We start from the raw sequence: 18,427 nt of genomic DNA, 5'->3' as shown, positions 1-18,427 counted from the left end.
GGTTATGGCAGGCGGCAGCGGTGGCCGCAACCTCGCGAGAGAAGAAATATGGAGAAAGAGAGATGAAGCTAGGAGAGAAGAAGATGAGATGAAGAAGAAGATGATGAGAGGCTTTGTTTTAGTCTAATATCAAATTAAACAAATAATAATATATATTTAAATAAATAAATAAAGGATCCCCCAACTCATCGTATTTCTTATCTCAATTTTTTATTATTTATTTAATATTTTTAAACATTAGTTATTTCAATTCTTCTTCGGCAAAAATGAACCCTTTACACTCTTTTGGCCTTGTTATTTGTGAATAGTTGGTTGGCAGCTTGCTTTTATATATATATACTGTCTATTATGACTCATTTTTTAAACGAATAATTTATTTATAATTTGTTTATTAAATGAGCAGGTTTGAATTTACATATTAGTTATATGTTAGAAAATGGGTTAATTCGAACCCAAACCCGTTTAATCCCGACCCATTTATGATCCACCTGAACTAGCCCATTAATTCATTTTGCCACCTTTAAATAGAGGGGCTAAAATAACAATAAAATATAAAAAATTGAATAATACACATACATGTATTAGTGCAATGGCAGGGGTGTGATCTTTCGAGAAAATATTAGGTACATTGAATGTATGCACTGGATCTAACATGATTTTATTAAATGAAAATAAATTATCTAATTTAATTAAAATACATACACATGATAAAATCATATTAGATTCAATGCATAGACTCAATGTATCTAATAATTTTTGTGACCCTTCCATCTCCAAGCCCCCCTCATAGCTTCGATCTCTATGCATAATCCCGTTTTTTAATTTCTCCCCTTTTTTGACTAGCTCTAATTAGCCAGATAAAAAATAATTTTTAGCATATACTTTTTGATAAAAAAAATATTTATTTTAAGAAAATTAATTTTTTTAAAAGAAAAATGATTCCTACTATTGAATGGTGAAATTTTTTTTATTAATTTTCTTTAAAAAGAGAGAAAAATTACCTTTGTAAAAAATGAAGAAAATTTAATTTTACATTGAACCCGCAAAATATTTGCATTTTAAAATAATCATAATTGTACTATTTTTATACTCAAATCATTATCTTTAATAATATTTTTATTTGACTACTAACAAATAAAAATTTGATAATATCATTGTTGACCGTGTAAAAGTGAAATTCTATCTCGTATACTTGAAAAAGAAGTTAACACACATAACAAAGTAAAATCTAACAACATTCTTTGAGTTTTTCAAATATGATACTCCATCCCTTGTGTTTTTTTAAAACTACTAGAAAACTCACTGAAATTTTAATTTATTGATAATATGAACCTTCCGCTAGTTTACCGTTAGTCAACAGTTAAGTATATATAAAAAATTAATTTATATTCTTAATAAAATAATATTTTAAAATGATATTGACTTAAACAAATTAAATTCAAAAATTTGACCTATGTAATGTCTTGAAAAATAAATAAATGAATTGAAAATTTTACCTATTCTTGAATTGGATGATTTACCGGTCCAATTGCTTTAGATTAATTCATTGACATAAGTAAGGCAAAATAATTATATTATTATTCTATAAATTTTTTAAAAATATATAAAAATAAAATAAAAATAAAAATAAAATAATATCAAATTAAATAATTAAATTAAAAACTTAGTCAGTGTAATGTCTTGAAAATTGAATAAACGAATTAGAAACCTAACCAATTCTCGAATTGAACAATTTGTTGGCCGATCGCTTTGGATTAATTAATTGGCATAAGTATGATAAAATAATTTTATTATTATTTTATTTTTTTTAAAATATATGAAAATAAAAATTACTAATAAATCATAAAATGGCTAATAATTATAATATTACAAAATAGTTGTTAATATAATTTTATAAAAAATTAATAATTAAACACATCGTAAAACAAATAAAATAGAATTTAATATTTTTTAAATTCAAGTAATTAATCGACCATAATGCTGAAAAAATATAAACTAAAATTTCAAAATTCAAACTTCATAAATAAAAATTATAAAGTTGAATATTTATTGTTCTTTGTATAAAATATGAATGTTAAATAGATAAAAAAACTCCTAAATTTATAATTATTGATACAAGTAACAATGAATTTTTTTTGCGGCCCTTTAAAAACAAGCCAAACGAACCGTCTCCGCAGCTCTTTCCTACGCCGAAAGAACCATCTCAAAATGCGGCCCAAAACTATTCTTCCACTTCTGTTTCCTTCCCATTCTGTTACCATTCTTCTGTGCTTTTTAATCTGCCATGCTCCGCCTTCCTCCTCCGCTTACCAAATCAACGTATGGCCCAAGCCAAGAAACCTGTCGTGGCCCCATCCACAGGTCACCCTCCTCGCCACCAACTTTACCATCACATCCCCCAACCACGCCCACCTCACCCCCGCCGTCCACCGCTACCTCAGCCTAATCCGCTCCGAGCGCCACCACCCCATCCTCGCCCCCGTCGTCAACGTCACCGCCTCGCCCTCGTTGCAGACCTTGATCGTCGCCGTTGCTGACCTCGCCGCCCCTCTAGAGCACGGCGCCGACGAGTCCTACACCCTCGCGATACCCGCCGCCGGAACCGCGGCAGATCTGAGGGCGGCGACGCCGTGGGGCGCCATGAGGGGGCTGGAGACCTTCTCGCAGCTCGTATGGGGCGAGCCGCCGCGGGTAGCGGCGGGATTGCGCGTTTGGGACGCGCCGATTTTCGAACACCGAGGAGTGCTGTTGGACACATCGAGAAATTACTACGGAGTGCAGGACATATTGAGGACGATCGAGGCGATGAGCGGGAATAAGCTCAACGTGTTCCACTGGCACATCACGGATTCGCACTCCTTTCCGCTGGTGCTGCCGTCGGAGCCGGATCTCGCCGGTAAGGGAGCCTACGGTCCGAACATGGTCTACACGCCGGAAAATGTCAGTCAAATAGTGGAATTTGCGCTGCAACATGGTGTCAGGGTTGTGCCCGAGATCGACACACCGGGTAAGTGGTTCTACTTCTGCCTCTCCATCGAATCACCTGCTTAATTGTGCAATGAATTTTGTTGATGCTTTGAAAATGGACTGCTACTTAGTGAACCATCTGCTAACCCGTTCAGGGTTGCCGATTAGGTGACCAAGTATTAGAGAATTTTGGCCTGTTCGAATTGGTCTCAATTTTAGGAGAAAAAATTAGGACGACTTATGCCTGCATCTCCATTCAATGAAAATTACCACTTACCAAATAGTGACCCTATCATGAATATTTTAAGTCTTTTTAAAGAACCAAAATTTTTTCCACTTTTAGGGGTCTGGCTTTCAAAGTCCTATTTTCTTATGCTTCTTCCATGTTTTCTTCCTAGTAAATTTATTAGTTTGAAATCATGTGTGTAACAATGAGTAAATATAAAAAAAAAAAACTATCTAATTATTAAGTAAATATATTTATTAAACAATATGATCTTTCCTCAAACAAATTCCAATATAATTTTTACATAATTTTTCCTCGACATAAAATGAAAGAAATGAGGAGTTTGCAGCTTATGAAAACAATTTTTTTTTCTTATTTTCTTTTTTTAAACAATTATGACAATATTTTATTATTTTTTAGTTTCTCAATATTTGTATTAAAAAGGTAAAAATAAAATACTTTTTAATAGTGGAAAACAATGTTTGCATTTTATTTTTTTAGTTTTTTAAATAATTACAAAAAAAGATACTTTATTTTTCATGTTTTCAAAAGGTATATTAGAAATAAAATATTCAAAAGAAATTATATCTTGCAAATTTTTGTAAATATTTTTTAAATTAAAAATAAAATGACATTCTTATAATACAGATACCGCAACAGTCAAATTCACAGAAAGTAGCGGTAGGCTCCTACTAAAACAAAACAACTAATTACTGAAATCAATTAATATAAACTGTGCCTGTAGACCAATTTCTGTCCTTCCTAAGCAGGGTGGAAGACACATTTAGCATGATTTTACAATAGAAAAAAGATCCTGTACAACATGGTCTAGGGGCTGTTCAAGTAGAAAAGACACCTAGGGGCAAGGCGGTGGTACCATGAAGCAGCCTTGAAAATTTCAGACTCAGCAAAGAAAGTAAAAGAAGGTAACAATGTAGGCACTAATAAGCAACGGTCCTAGTAAGAAAATTGATCAATTGAAAAAGCTGGTAAAAGAAGTTCATAACCAACCCTTAGTAGGGAAAACTTTAGGTAGATCTTCTGATCCCCCCTCTTCTAAAGGAAATAATGGAAATCGCTCTACTCAGTAAATTCAAGATGCCTAACATAGAAGGATATGATGTGTCATTAGATCCCTTAGACAACACACCTTGACACTTTTAGAATGTCGATGCAATTGTAAGGTGCACCTAATGTCATTATGTGTCGAGCATTTATGACAACCCTGAAGGGGAATGCTAGTGGTATTGAACTTTGAAGCCCAACTCGACTAGGTCTCTTAAGATGGAGCAGTAGTTTGTGGGGCATTTCATCAATAGATAGAAAAAGGTGAAGACTTCAGCCCACCTTACAAGCCTTATTCAAGGAGAGGAAGAGACACTGAAAGAGTTGATGTGCCATTTTATCAATGCAACTTTGGGGATTAGAAACTTAGACCATGGGGTTACAGTAGCTGCCTTGACAGTAACTTTTCATCCTTGTGACTTTTTGAATTTCACAAGTAATAAATCCTTGGTTGATATGAGATATATAGGAGAGCTAATGCTGCGAGTCCAAAAATAGCAGGTCAAATTTGAAGAGAAAACATACTAGAGACTGATGAAATCGTCGAGGGAGGAGTGAGGAAGCATACCTTTAGTAAAGACTTCCCTTCCAAGTATAGAGAATAAGAGAAGGAGAAAGGGATTATTTATAGGAGAAAAGGAGGTGGCATGAACTACGAGGCTTCATAAGATGCAAATCATGCTGGGAAAATCTACCAAAAAAGTAAACTTGTTGAAATATGACCTATTTGATGAGCACCACTCATGAGGCGCAGAAATACCCATTTGCTTATGGGGCCTGAAAATATCTATATGATGAACACCGGTCATGAGATAGCAAGAAACCGTCACTACTTTAAAAAAGTTGACACCATCTGATGAGCACCACTCTTGAGGACCAAAAATGCCCATATGATGAGTACAACTCATGAGACAACAAGAGATGGGCACTGGTTTGTAAAAATCCATTTGATGAGCATCACTCATGAGGTTTGAAAATACCCATATGATGAGCACTACTCATAAGTCAACAAGAAATAGACATTGCTCGACCAAAAATTGGCACCATTTGATGAGCATTGCTTATGAGACCCAATAATGTCTATTTAATGAGCACTGCTCATGAGACAATAAAAGGAGGACACTGCTTGGCAAAGTATAGGCTCATCCAATAAGTGTCACTTATGAGGTGACAAGAAATAGGCACTAATCAACGGAGTATTGACCCATAAGTGAGGTGACAAGAAATAGGCACTAATCAACGGAGTATTGACCCATTTAATGAGCACCGCTCTTAAGACCCAAAAATACCCATATGATGACTTAATTCGAATCTCGTGATAGTAAAAGGACTTATAGAAAATACAATATACTCTTGAGCTAAAAAGGTAACTTTAAGACTCGAGAATAGGGGGCAACTAATATAACCTAAAAAAATCCCAATATTAAATTCGTTATTAACTTATGTTAGACAAAAAATGAAAAAGACGTCAAGGGATAAATCGAAAGGAGGTAACGTCCATTAATTAACGTAAGAGGTTAGCACATCAATTTTTAGTCCCTAGTAACATATCCATAGCCAAAATGTAACTTCTGTGATCCAAATAAATACCCATTAGTAGGGAAATCAATAAGGAGGTGTCTCGAATGCCTATAAAAAAGACCTCCTAAGGAAGATAAGGCATCTCATTTCATTGTCATTCACTCCTTTACTGTTGTGATCTTATAATCCTTTCAAGTTATCTAACTTAGGCATTAGAATGATTTCGCAAAGTACATCCTGGGTCATCCAAGCCATTTTTCTCTTTAGAAAGCTTTGATTTTTCTCTACAAATCAATTAAATAGATTTTGGGAGAAATAAAACATAAGCCCAATAGTCATATATGTTTTTTACGAAATAGATTTTATCAATTGTAATCTTCCTGAATAAGATAAATACTTGTGGGTCCAAGTATGAATCCTACTTGAAATCCACTAGTAAATCATAATAAGCTTTGCACAACGTTTTTGTTACCAAAGGCAAACCCAAATACTTCACTAGCAACTAACCTTGGATTTGAAGGTCTTCTAGAATAGCATTATTGACATCTTATTGAATTCTAGAATTGAAAAATTCTGACTTAGGTGGCATTTGTTTGTACTAAACAGGCTTTAAATAAAGTAGATTAACTGAATCGATTTTTAATTAAGAGATTGGATTTGTTTGGTAGGATATCTGAATGACCTTTGAATACCTCTTATCCAATCAACAAAAAATATGTTTCTTAATGCCATTCCAAAGAAAGACTTGATTCTTGTTTTTCTCTCTCTTCGTTGCTTAAGAGTCATGACACCAAGGGATACAAACAAATCAAGCCACTGATAAGCGGTTTGGGAGCTCGACTTGATAAAAAGTTTTTTAGACTCATTTATTTTATAAATAAGTGATTTTCAAGTTCAATTTTTAGGTTGTTTAGTAAATGAGTCGAACCTAAACATAAATGAGTCGAACCTAAACATACATAGACTTTGCTTGTTTGGGCTCGTGGGTAGATTGGTTAGGCTCTATTAATAGTTCAGATTATGCTTGTTCATAAAGCCATATAAGCTTAAGAGTAATAGGCTTGGTTTAAATTAATTATTAATTTAGTTAAAACTTTAATTAAACCAATAGCGAACTTAGATAAATAATTCAAATGGGAATAAAAGTTTTTTATAAAGGTGGGTGGCGACTATTCCCTTCTTTCGATCCAATGTGGGACAAGAAACAAATTCCCTCTCCTTCACTTCACACACACAAGAAGATATCTGCAGAGAGAGAGAGCGGAGAGAAATTAGGCTCGAGTGTTGTAGGAGTCAATAGCACCTGTCTTTATATAATGGAGCCTTGCACTGAGAAGCCAACTCATCTTTATATATGGAACCTTACTCTGTGTAAATGGGCAATGCGCTGGGCTTTGCCAACTTTGACAGAATGGGAAGTCCATTTTGGATTTTGATCCATGGTATAATTAATTTAAATAATTATAGTTTCAAAGTTCTCTTAATCAATAAAAAGTCAAAATGGACCAATAAAATCAAGCTTCTGGCAAGTTTAAACAGTTTGAGCCCAAGCTTGTAGTTTTGTGTTCAAGCTGAGCTTGAGCCATGGAATTGTTCCAAGTTCAAGATGGAGCAGCGAGTTTCATGTTTTCGATTTCTCTTAAGGGGCGTATGTTTGCCAAGGTGGAGATTGTATATTGAGTGGAAAGCATACACAAAGCAAAAGCATGAAGGAAATCAAGCAACAGGATGGGACACCGTTGACGGTAAGGCTCTAACCGTCGATGGTTTGGAGTAATATTTTAGACAAATTACATTTTGTCTGAAACTGTTGACGGTTTGGCTCAGTATACCTAGTGCAGATTTCAAATTTTGAAAGGTAGACATTAATATGGTTGGGGTTTGGAGGGAAAACCTCTAGGAATTTTATTTATATGTCTTCTTAGGTGTATTCGTAGAGGATGGTTGAGAGTAGTGTTGAGAGGATTGATGTATTGTTCTTGTAATTTGGACAAGAAGATGGTGAATCCTTGCCGTTTGTTCCCATAGATGTAGGCATTGTCGAACCACATAATTCCTTGTGTTATTTGTTATTCTTACTTTCATTTACTTGCTGTGGTTGTGGTTTGTTTTGTATATTTATCATTTACTGCATTGTGAGTTTGATCCTACACAAATATATTCCGCCATGAAATTTGGGTTTTTCATAAAATAACCCAACATTTAAGGAATCTAAAGGAGCACTCTGCTTTCCATCATAATTAGTATCCCCAAATTTTATTAAAATAGGATAATGATAAAAAACTCTGATAGGTAATAAAAGCTTACCACCATTTTCTATAAGCTGCTAAAAGAATTATGAGAAACAGGCACTCTATCCAACCTCCTAAGCATATGATCCCCAACCTTTTTATTTGACCAAGTAAAAATTAGCCCATCGTATAGAAAATTATCTAGTCTAGTATTGCAGCTTATTACTCAACTCTTTATAGTTTCATATGAACCTAACATTTGCAGTTTGTTTAGAGTAATAAATCTAATTATCTTCTTTGCTTTTCTCCTTCATTTAGACCCCTAACATCCCAACTTCCAATGGTAATCATTGGACAATGGGTTAGGAGTTCTTTCAAGTAAAACCTGTTTATATGGAGGCTGACCTTTCTTTCTTCCTTAGATCTCTATTTGGCTTTTCTTTTCAAATTTAGCTACTTTAGATAGAGATTGACTTTTTTTACCACAGTAGTTTAAAATCTTAGTTGGAGTTTAATTATTAGCAGTGAGCTTCAACTTATTTTTAACTTTACTATCCCCTTCTGCAGATGAAGGGATCATATCTACCTCTCTCTCTCTCTCTCTCTCTCTCTCTCTCTCTCTCTCTCTCTCTCTCTCTCTCATTATTAGACATCTTCTTATCTTCTCTATCTGCCATTGAGGTTTTAGCACCATCTTCTGTTAAAGATAGACTCAGCAATAACATAAGTGACATCCCCAATATTCTTAAGAATATCAGAAGAATTACTATGAGTACGAGTATCATTCTCCTTCTCCACCTTATGTGCGAGATTCTCATTCTTCTTTGAACATTCACCTTATCTCCAACAATCTGATTATTAACATTTTTATCTATATCACCATTATTTCTATTCCCTTCCTTTGGGATCCACTTTTTATGAGTATTGCAATTTCTAATAGTATGATAAAAAACCTTACAAATCTCACATTTAGCAGTGATCCAAACATATTCCAGATCTATAGTGAGTAGCTCTCCCTTAGGAATTCTAGTATCAGTGAAATAAGGTAAATCATCATTTAGGTCAATCTTGATATAAATTCTTGCAAAAGCCATATTTTTCATTTTTTTATTAACTAAATCGAAATACAAAGGCTTTCCAACGACACTAGCAATGTAGCTCAAACTTTCAACTATTCAATATACTAAAGGTATGTTATGAAATTTAACCCACTAATTGTGTCATCCTTAAGCAGCCCTCGAAATGTCGTGACGATCGTTTATCTAAGATAGTTACCATAAAAAAGAGCTTACTTTGGCAAGGTGAATCATGTTTTGCATAATCATCAAAGTGACTAAGTGGAGAGTTGCCTAGAATAGACAGAAGTCAAACACCTCAAACGAGACACAAATTGCCTATAAAATAGAAATGCTTATCACTGAGGTGATAAAGAACACTGAGTTAATATGTGATGCTAATGACATATATCATCATTCGGAGTTCGCCCAAAATATTTCACAACAACGGTCTACTAACATCAGGTGAAGGTTGCCCATAATTAAGTGACAAAGCGGATAAAAATTGGGTAAACATGCCACCTATATTAATTTAGACCTTTAATTTTATGAAACACTCCTTCTACACTTGCCAAGTTAAGGAATTAAGGAAACCTAGTCAAAATGGGCATCGACAACCATTCTTGTGCAATTCCTTGGAATGTGATGGTGATCATTTAGTTAAGATAGTTGTCATAGAAAAGAGCTAATCTTGGTAAGGTATGGTGAGGCACGTGCCGCCTAATCAATGAAGTAATGAAGTTAAGAATTGCCTAGGGGAGGCGCAAGTCAAACACCGCATGCGAGGCAAAAATCGCCCCAAGTGAGAAAAAACAGAGTTAACCAATGGTTGCATATGTCATCAGTTGAAGTTCGCTCAAATTTTTTTACGACGATCGTTGCCTATCTCATCAGGCAAAGGTTGCCTATCATTAAGCAACAAAATGAATAAGCATTTGGCAAACATATCACCTATAATAATTGGGACCTTTAATGTTATGAAACGGTTGTAATTTATTATTAGATTTAAAATGTTTTATAAATTTCCTTTATTATTAGGATTTGTTATTTTCAATTTATGATTGTAACTATAGAATTAATATATGTTTGACTGTAACTATAGAATTAATATATGTTTTGACTCCATAATTATGTGTAATGGTTATTACAAGGGGATCTACAACTCAACTCAACAAACTCTGTGTAGTAGCCTAGTGTTAAACAAGCCCCAGTACCTTTTGCCCCTTGTATTTGTTTAAATCTTTCTCTCACACGTTTTTCTCCCCTTAGTCTCTTCCATTTCTATCTCTCCTTACCTCTTTTAATTTAAGTTTTTTCACTTTCCTTGTTTCTCTCTCCTTCGATTTTTATGATTTGTACTATTATATCGACATCCTTACATTTTTTATGAGAGTTGACATAAGGAGACTTAAAATTCAGAGTGTAGGAATAATATTTTTCCTATATATTTCAATGAAATCATATATATATATATATATATATATATATATATGGGTCCTATAATCAATCTCCTAAAATCAAGCTATACACTTAATGACTGGACAACTAATTACAACTAATATTTCAATACTCCCCCTGAAGTTGGTGCATAGATGTCACACATGCCTAACTTGTTTAGAAACTTTAAGAACACTCGATTTTTTGAAACTGCTTTGGTGAGGATATCAGTTAGCTGATCCTCTGATTGAATGTTAGGCAACTCCACAATTCGCTCATTCAATTTCTCCTTAATGAAAAATATGTCTATCTCTACATGCTTTGTACGATCATGTTGAACCGGAGTATGAGCAATATCACATGCTGCTTTATTGTCACAATATTGTCGAATTGGTTCCCGAGGAGGATATCCCAAATCCCTTAAGAGAAAAATTAGCCATAATACTTCACAAACTTCAAGTGCCATGCCTCTAAATTCAGCTTTTGCACTTGATCGTGCAACAACATTTTGTTTTTTGTTTCTCCATATAATGAGATTACCACCTACAAAGGTGAAATATCCTAAAGTAGATTGCCTGTCATCTATTGCTCCTGCCCAATCAGCATCAGTATATGCTTCCACGCTTTGGCAATTTTTATTTTTAGTGAACAAAATTCCCTTTTGAGAAGCCGACTTTAGATGTCTCAAAATATGCATAACAGTATTCATATGGTGTTCTCCAGGATCATGCATAAATTGGTTGGCAATACTCAATGCATAGGCAAGGTTAGGCCTTGTGTGTGCTAAGTATATCAATCTTCCTACAAGTCTTTGGTATCTCCCTTTATCGACTAATGCTTGATTATACTTAATACATAATTTCAAACCTTCTTTCACTGGTGTATCAGTTGATTGACATGCTAACTTACCAGTTTCTTGTAACAAATCTAAGGTATATTTCCTTTGAGAGAGAAAGATCCCTTTATCAGATCAGAACACTTCAATTCCAAGGAAGAATTTCAAGGGACTGAGATCTTTCATTTCAATTTTTTTTTGGACAAGTACCTTTGTAGTGTTTTCCTTTCTTCAGGATCATTTCTTGTGACTATCATGTCATCTACATATACGACAAGTGCAGTGATTTTATCTTGTCGTTTCTTTAGGAATAAAGTATGGTCTGAATTGCTCTGATGATAGCCAAAAGTTATCATAGCCTTTGTGAACCTGCCAAACCATGCTCTTGAAGATTGTTTCAACCCATACAATGATTTCTTTAACTTGCACACCTTCTGACTATGTATTTCTAGTATCATGCTTCCTGGTGGGAGATCCATGTTGACTTTTTCGGACAACTCGCCATGTAGAAAGGCGTTCTTCTCATCAAATTGTTGTAATGACCAATCCAAGTCTGCAACTATAGACAACAGTACTCAAATTGTTGTAATGACCAATCCAAATTTGCATCAAGGGAGAACCATCCGCCTTCAAAGCTTTGATACCATCACTCTCCATAATTACCTTATCACGATGATCCAACTCACCAAAAATATCGGTTGTCTCTCTGTAATGCACAAAGTGTACTTTGCCATTCTGTTTGGCAGAGAAAGCCTTTTGATTTAAAGCAAAGACTTGTAACTCAACTGCTCCATCATAAAATGCTTTGGTAAGAGCTTTCCAAATATCACGCGCAGTGGTTAAGCGAATGTATCACTTCATAATTTTTGCAGACATACACATCAGCAACTATCGCTTGACCTTTTGATTGTATGTGTACCACCTTTCATATTGATCATCCTTCTCGGTAGGTGGTTGTGAGTTTCCACGAATAAAAGAGAGTTTCTTTGAGTTTCCACGAATAAAGGAGAGTTTCTCTTTCTCTGCAATATGCATCTCCATTAGTTGAGACCATGCATCATAATTGGTCTCATTGAGTATAATCCCTGTGTTGAAGGATGAACCTTCGATTTGAACAATGATAGGAGTAGATTGACGATCTAACTTGCTCATGGTGTTGGGAACAGGTTTTGATTTTTTTTTTTTCTGGTTCTGGCTGAGATGCAGGACTAGTTTTGGTCGAGGTGCAGGTGTAGGGGTGTTTTTCACAAAATCAAGAGAAAGTTACGTAATCAGATTAATAGTAAACATATCAGATCATTTTCAGCTGAACTAAGACGCCAAAGTGCAACAACTTTTCATGGCGATCTCGTCGGAATGCAACGGCTGTTTGTCTGAGCAGGTTGTTGAAGTTACAGAGAGAAAGTCGAAGGGGGCTTTGTGATTGGTGTTCAACAATCAGAGATTGATGACTTCGCAGGAATCGACGTGTTCGATGCCGAAAATATTGAAGATTCACACAGAAACAGGAATCTTGGGTTTGCAGAGATTCAAACCTGGTAGATTTTTCGGATTATGTAGATTCAGATTTTGCATATCGTGAGAGAAAGAAGCAGATGACGTAGAATCTGTCGGAGTGACCGGAACTCCAATCGTCGTCGGCGCCGTCATCTTCATCCTCGGAGTCGCGTGGGAGCCTTTTCCAGGGGGCGGAGATACGGTGGTTCTTGAGGGAGGCAGAGAATCAAGAGGTGGAGGACTTGCGAAAGCTGGTAGTGCTCATCATAGATCTAGATTTTCTGGCTGTAGAGGACTCATATTTGTGTAGCTCTTCTTCAATCGGATTCGGATTCGTGCAATGGTGCAACTCTTCTTTAATCAGGAGATGATGAAATCGGTCGCAGTTTGTCAGAGAATCGTTGTTGTTGCTTGGCGATGGAGCACCTACACCTCCTTGCTAGAATAATGGTGCGGCAGCTGCAGTGGTGAGGAGCTGGTGTTCGAAGATCATTGTTGTGCTTTGATGGCGAGGAGCTGGCATTCAAAGATCAGAGCAACTTGGCTTTGGTACCAACTTAAAATTCGAGTGTAGGGATAATATTTTTATGATATATTTCAATGAAATCATCTGTACATATATATAGATGGGTCGTATAATCAATCTCCTAAAATCAAGCTATACACTAAATGTCTGGACAACTAATTACAACTAATATTTCAACAAGGAGTCCATTCACAACCAATCCAACATCTACCGATGAGTGTTTATCAGTCATAGTAAAACTCACTAGCTTTTGTCAATGTGTTTACTCGCTAAGCACACAATGTCAACGGAGGTGTTAATGAATTACGCTTACTTCAATGTTTATTGCTTGCTTGTCACGATTTTCATGAATTGATTTATGTTTATACTGCTATTTGAATGAATGCTAATGAAAGTGTTTTGTAGATGAATGTTGGTAAATGATAGGCTGACTAGTTAGGTAAGAGTACTTTAGCTAGCGCCGCATGGCCCTTCACAAGGGTGTGAAAATGGTCGGATTGTGACACTTAACTAAATTTGCATCATCTATTAAGAGGTGTAAGATTTTTTATTGAACATCCACAAAGGAATTTTCTCTAACTCTATCTTATTCAATTCAGTAGTAGGACTACATTATGTCAGAAACATAGGACTACTTTCTATGGACCAAGTCTCAACCATCCAATCTCTTTCTATCTTTCAAATTAGAAAATTTAAACATATAAGAATATGTAGAGGAATAGAAAATATCAACTTGCCCACCCTTCTTCCAAATCTTTTCAATTTAATCGATGGAAGATGTGAAAATGGAGGAGCCTTGGTTATGAATTGCCCTACCAGAGCCTCTTCCTGCTGTGAAAGAGCTTTACTTTTCAAACTAGATTAATATCCGATCAATATCAATTCCCGTATGCATCTTCACTTCTGAATTAGATTCCATGAGCAGATTACTCTTCAGAGAACTTGCCTTTTACAAATCAATCTTCATTGATCGAACCTCTCCACCTTTTAATTATCCAGAACTTCAATTCAACTTCCTGCTCCAGTAGCTTTCAACCTTCAAAACAATCTTCAATTAACAATCAAAATGTAAACATACTGAGCGAACACCAAATCATCAAGAAGACCAAGAAATCCTGAAACACGTTCAGGTTCAATCGACGCACCAACACTAAAAGATAATATCGTGCGCCCAGAGAAAAGAGAACAAGTTTGAATTTGGATTGATATGGATTTAGAAGAAACTCTATACATTATCCTTTCAAGATCTAAATTCCATACTTAATCCTCTGATAAGAGCATCCTGGATTTGCTAGAGAAAGTGAAAGAATTTGAGATTTTTTTTTATTAATTTTAGAATACTTCTCTAAAATATGTTCCCGTTTATATAAAACTCTAGAAATTCCTCTAAGCTAAATAAAAAAAAAATAGTCATATATCTACTTCTAGTTAGAAACAAAAATTTCACAAATAAAAATAATTTAAAAAAATAATGTGAGTGATTACTAGCAAAAATAGTATTTTAACCCTGAAAAAAAAAAAAATGTAGATTGGCACTACAATATAGTGTTTTTATTTTATTTTATTTTTATTTTTTTTAAAGTTGTAAAAATTATTTTGGATGGAGAGTTAGTCTTTTGAACTTCTACTATAATTCTTGCCCAATTTCTCTTATTATTCCACTTCATTTCTACGTCATATATATTATTGTAATTAATTTTGTAAATTAGTGCAACTTTTGAAATTATTTATATTAATGATGTATGGAATTTCCTTACAAGGTTATGTATATATTTATTCCATGTATATATATATTATCACAATTACTAAAATGAGATAATATATTATGTAGTATGATCAGATATTTAAATAAAAAAATTTAGACTGATGCAATGTCTCTAATATTAAGATCCATTTCTATTTTGTGTAAATTTGTAATAAAATCTAAGCCATGCAAAAATTTCATTAAGTGCAGCTCATACAGGGTCGTGGGCCGAAGCTTACCCAGAAATCGTGGCATGCGTCGACATGTTCTGGTGGCCAGCCGACGTCGAATGGGCGGACCGCCTCGCATCCGAACCGGGAACCGGCCAGCTAAACCCCCTCCATCCCAAAACCTATCAAGTCCTCAAAAACGTCATCCGCGACGTCGCCGCCCTCTTCCCCGACCACTTCTACCACTCCGGCGCCGACGAGGTCGTCCCCGGCTGCTGGAAGACCGATCCGACGGTCCAAACCTTCCTAATCAACAACGGAACCCTCAGCCAACTTCTGGAGATCTTCGTGAACTCCACGCTGCCCTACATCGCCTCCCTGAATCGCACCGTCGTGTACTGGGAAGACGTCCTGTTGGATGAGCACGTGAGCGTGGACCCCACTGTTCTTCCCAAAGACAGCGTCGTTTTGCAGACGTGGAACGAAGGCCCGACCAACACCAAACGGTTAGTCGGATCCGGGTACCGGGTCATAGTGTCGTCCGCGGACTTTTACTATTTGGATTGCGGGCACGGGGGCTTCGTGGGTAACGACAGCCAGTATGATCAGGTGACGGAAGGTGACACGGGTAACGGCGGGTCCTGGTGTGGGCCCTTCAAAACGTGGCAGACTATTTATAATTACGATATTACCGGTGGGCTGAGCGAGGAGGAGGCTCGGTTGGTTTTGGGAGGGGAGGTGGCTCTGTGGTCGGAGCAGGCGGATCCGACAGTGCTGGATGCGCGGATCTGGCCGAGAGCGGCGGCGATGGCGGAGACGCTGTGGTCGGGGAATAGGGACGAGACGGGGAAGAAGAGATATGCGGAGGCCACTGATCGGTTGAATGAGTGGAGGTATAGAATGGTGGGGAGAGGGATTGGAGCCGAGCCCATTCAGCCACTCTGGTGCTCTAGACATCCCACCATGTGTAACACCGTCCATTCCCTTGTTGAGTCTGCCTAGCATTTTAAAACAATTTGAATAAAATGGAAAAGTGTTTTAAGAATGTTTTATCATCATAAAATATCTTTAAAATTAAAATAAAATTTTTATTAGATAATTATTATATCAGCTATGTTATATGAATTAAAATCTTAATTAACTAAGAAATATCATATTTGAAAAATAAAAGTTGTTGAGATGAGAATGTATAGATAGACGAGTGGTATAAAAGATAAATTAAGACATGAATGTATTCACACAATGGAATTCCTGTAGAAGATAAATGATTTGGGCACTTGCAACATAGGTCACATAATGCTTCAATGAGGATAAGTGAGGTTGTTATTGTGAAGGGCAGGGCAATAAAAAGGAGTAAGAGTAGATCTAAAATAATTTGAAATGATATAGTAATGATTTAATATTTCTAAATTTATTAAAAAAAAATTGTCTAGATCGCATAAATTGATAGAAAACGGTTTATATAGTCGACTCTACTTAATGGGACTTAAGGATGGGTTTGTTGTTGTTTAATGTTAAAAATGTTGGTAATCCTCATAGATTGTTTTTTTTTTTTTTTCTCAAAAAATGTTGGAACATTGATTGTTAAATATTATTATTTTTTGTTTACCATTTAATTACTAATTTAATGTTGTAACAATAATAGAAGACATCAAAATTAGGGCTTAGTTTGGACTTTCTGACTTTTTAAAATGAACTTGTGAATAAAAGTTTTTCAAGTAACTATAAAAGCTATTTGGCCCCTTGAGAAAGGAGTTGTTGAAAAGAACACTAGTGTTAGTGTTTGATAAAAAAGTTATAAATTACTTGAAATGTTTGAAATGACCATAATATGATATAGATTACCAAGATTGCATTAAAAAAAAAAAATTCATAACCTCCTATTTCTGCAATCTTTGGTGCAACCTCTTGGAGCATGGTGATGATTGCCCAACTAATATAGTCACCTAAGGTATTGCATGGGCATAAGAAAAATAATTTTTTAGGTAAGGTGAACCATAGCCAATCATTTAGGAATTATCAGGAGATCGTCGATGGTGAAGTACTCATTTGAAGAATTAAGATGAGATCACTTAGAATAAATTACTTGCAGTGATATTCAATTTAGTGCAAAATTACTTGAAGTGAATATTAATCTAACAATTAGTCAACTGCATAGTTGGCCATATGAGGCCACAAAAATAGATGACCAAATTGAATATTTCTATTTAGCCTACTTGAGCTTAAATGCATAAATAATTTGGATAGTTCTTGGGAGTAAACCACAAAATCCATACATCCCAGGTTTAAAAGAAAACCTATTCTAGTTCTCCCCTACTAGGCAAGGGTAGACAAGTTTATAGCCAGCAAACAAAATTCTCATAGTCGAGCATTTTCACTTTTGCCTCGAAAACCTTGGGACACAAAGTTTAAAGATGATGCCTCAACTTCTTCTCTTATGTAGTATCAAAGTATTGAGCTTTGAGCAAGGGTGTAAAGTTCATCTTGTCTTGGGCAACCATAAGCTCAACTTTTGAACTCAACACTTCTTGAACCTCTTTATAGCATTGTTGGCACCGGGCTCGGGTGGTCCATTTTGGTTGCCAATATTTTGGTGGCTGTTTAAAAATTAAAGTAGTATGGATAACCAAACTGTTAGTTCTCTAACTTGCCTATTTATTTTAGAAAATGGAGTCACCACCTTATTTTAGTTTTAAGAAAGAAAAATAAAAGAAAATTTTTTTTGAAGAGAGATTAGGTTCTTGAGTACCATTGTGAATAGGGAAGGTAGTTCCTTCAATTACATGGAATCCAAAGAACTAGCACCATATAGTACCTGTTCTATGAATGATTGCCGACCTTATCTTTTGTGTGTGTATCTCTCTTTTTTGAAAGCAATTTTTTTGAAAAAAATTGTTAAAAATAAGAAATCAAGTTGCAACATTAGCCATTGACCACCTGCTGCAAATTTCTTTCTTTCGTTAGTTCTTTTTAGAAATTTTCTACCTGTTAACTCATTTGGAAAAGACTTTTGTAGGGTCTATGCAAAGTACTTAACCTCATGAAAACCTTACTACTTTATGCCTCTATGAAATGTACATACATTAATATAAATATTGAAAATAGGGAGAATGAAAAAAAGAAAGAAAATGGCCTTATTGGTTTTTTGGTTGG

At 35.3% G+C, this 18,427-nt stretch overlaps 1 protein-coding gene and 1 long non-coding RNA gene across 3 annotated transcripts; one reads left to right on the top strand and one right to left on the bottom strand.

Annotated features, from left to right (window-relative positions):
• Positions 1-2,173: 2,173 nt before the first annotated feature.
• On the top strand, positions 2,174-16,319 carry LOC131152066 (beta-hexosaminidase 2). The gene is made up of 2 exons (XM_058103672.1): positions 2,174-3,007; positions 15,315-16,319. The coding sequence occupies exons 1-2, from the start codon at positions 2,209-2,211 to the stop codon at positions 16,274-16,276; spliced, it is 1,761 nt and encodes a 586-aa protein (XP_057959655.1). The 5' UTR covers positions 2,174-2,208; the 3' UTR covers positions 16,277-16,319.
• LOC131152067 (uncharacterized) lies at positions 13,930-15,712 on the bottom strand. 2 transcript variants are annotated; one of them, XR_009135833.1, is made up of 2 exons: positions 15,344-15,712; positions 13,930-14,396 (listed from the first exon to the last, which is right to left on the bottom strand). It is a non-coding gene; the product is annotated as an uncharacterized LOC131152067 (long non-coding RNA). The 2 variants fall into 2 exon arrangements; XR_009135834.1 differs by having other exon boundaries at positions 13,930-14,408; positions 15,344-15,664.
• Positions 16,320-18,427: the final 2,108 nt, after the last annotated feature.

This window comes from Malania oleifera, chromosome 3 (genome assembly GCF_029873635.1).
Source record: "Malania oleifera isolate guangnan ecotype guangnan chromosome 3, ASM2987363v1, whole genome shotgun sequence".
Lineage (NCBI taxonomy): Eukaryota > Viridiplantae > Streptophyta > Magnoliopsida > Santalales > Ximeniaceae > Malania > Malania oleifera.
Note: the sequence above shows the minus strand (reverse complement) of the source record. Positions and strands in the feature narration are given on the sequence as shown.

Coding starts and splice junctions, on each gene's coding strand:
- LOC131152066 (XM_058103672.1), top strand. CDS start 2,209: ATGCGGCCCAAAACTATTCTTCCACTTCTGTTTCCTTCCCATTCTGTT. Junction 3,008..15,314: donor GCCCGAGATCGACACACCGG/GTAAGTGGTTCT, acceptor CATTAAGTGCAG/CTCATACAGGGTCGTGGGCC.